The 1,458-nt window shown below is 48.1% G+C and overlaps 1 protein-coding gene across 1 annotated transcript; it reads right to left on the bottom strand.

Annotated features, from left to right (window-relative positions):
• Nucleotides 1-1,085: 1,085 nt before the first annotated feature.
• Nucleotides 1,086-1,412, bottom strand: Pmar_PMAR022558 (hypothetical protein; the record flags this gene model as incomplete). The annotated part of the gene is made up of 1 exon (XM_002771137.1): nt 1,086-1,412. A coding segment is annotated over one exon (327 nt), but the record flags the coding sequence as incomplete, so codon positions are not given.
• Between the last annotated feature and the right edge of the window lie 46 nt (nt 1,413-1,458).

Below are 1,458 nucleotides of genomic sequence, written 5' to 3'. Positions count from 1 at the left end.
AACAGCAGAACTCGTATAAAGTAGGCTCATCAGACAATGGGTAGTGTCACAGTGAAGTACTGGCGATTACTGGGAAGAAGCCATAGGTGCATATAAGCATCTGAACATCGTTCAAATTACATATGGGTAACATCTCGACTTGTCGATAAGGGTCGAAGTTAGTGCCTGAGAGAAGGGCTGTTTACCAAACGCCAATTTCAGTGACCTATTCGAATGAATGAAGGGAAATACTGGCCTGAACCTGTGGGTGGAATTACCACCCACAACATACCAACTCGTCGTTGACGAGGATGCAGTCAATGTGGTTGGTTGCAGACGACCTTCTGAAATCCATTGTTTAAAGCGTTTCTCACCAGCAGTCAAGGCTTCAGGAGTGGCTCGATAGAGTAGCTTGTGGGGTCGTAGGGCGCCCAGCTGCTCAGCCCTCCGAGGATCCTTCACCAAGGCTGGATTGAAACCAACATAAACTCTCTTACTAGGGCTATCCCCTAAAGAGGGAGTACCCACCCTCTCTGCAGATACGATGTAGAGATTATTGTCGTCGTGAATCACATTACAAGGAACCCAACCTTCAGGTAAGTCACGCCACCGTCTCGCCTTAGAAGTAGAGTCATCGTCAACCGCACATGTAAGTCCAAGCTTTGATAGACCATGGCGACTTGTCGTGAACGATAAACATATATTAGCAATTGCAAGTGCATCGCGTCCAAGAATAACTGGATGAATCATCCCTAATGCAGAAACATAAAACTTATGAGTAATCAATGTGCCCGCTATAGAAAGAGTAAGAACAGCCGATCCCAGTGTACGGAAGCCCTGCCTCGTGGCCGTGGTACACTGAGGAGTATCCGCTGAATTAAGAGATACAGAGACAGGCAGCCTAGCCAAGGTATCGGAATCGATCAAAGAGATACTAGAGCCACTATCAATAAGGGCACGAGTTTGTAGCTTAAATCCTTTGACGACTAAGTCAACAGGCAACGTACACGAGTCCGATATAACTCTGGTCTCATCACCCATTCCAAGAGCAACGGCTTGAGTTTCAGGCCTACATGATGATGGAGCCGCAGCATCATCACGGCCTTCTAGTTTCCCTGCGCAAGTCGGGACTTGAGCGCCAGTGCCTTCTTCTTAGTCTGGCACTGCTCCTCCGTGTGATTCTTGCGCAAACAATAACCACAAATGACTCCCATCGTACGAGGATAGCTTCCACGTACAGCCTCATCGCACTTCTCATCTTGCACATCTTGTCGGGGGCGTTTCTGTACCGGACCATAACCTTTATCTCGTTGCTTCTTGAAGCAGTGAGCTTCGAGATGACCAACTTTACCACAATAGTTACATTTACGATCATCTCGACGTAGGGCACTGATGAGTGTTGGGACCCAACTAGGCATACCAGTGGTCTCCCCCTGAGCGGGAGATGTCAAACTAGAAGCAGGCTTCTCTGAAAGCGAG

Source organism: Perkinsus marinus (genome assembly GCF_000006405.1).
Source record: "Perkinsus marinus ATCC 50983 genomic scaffold scf_1104296963552, whole genome shotgun sequence".
Classification (NCBI taxonomy): Eukaryota; Perkinsozoa; order Perkinsida; family Perkinsidae; genus Perkinsus; species Perkinsus marinus.
Note: the sequence above shows the minus strand (reverse complement) of the source record. Positions and strands in the feature narration are given on the sequence as shown.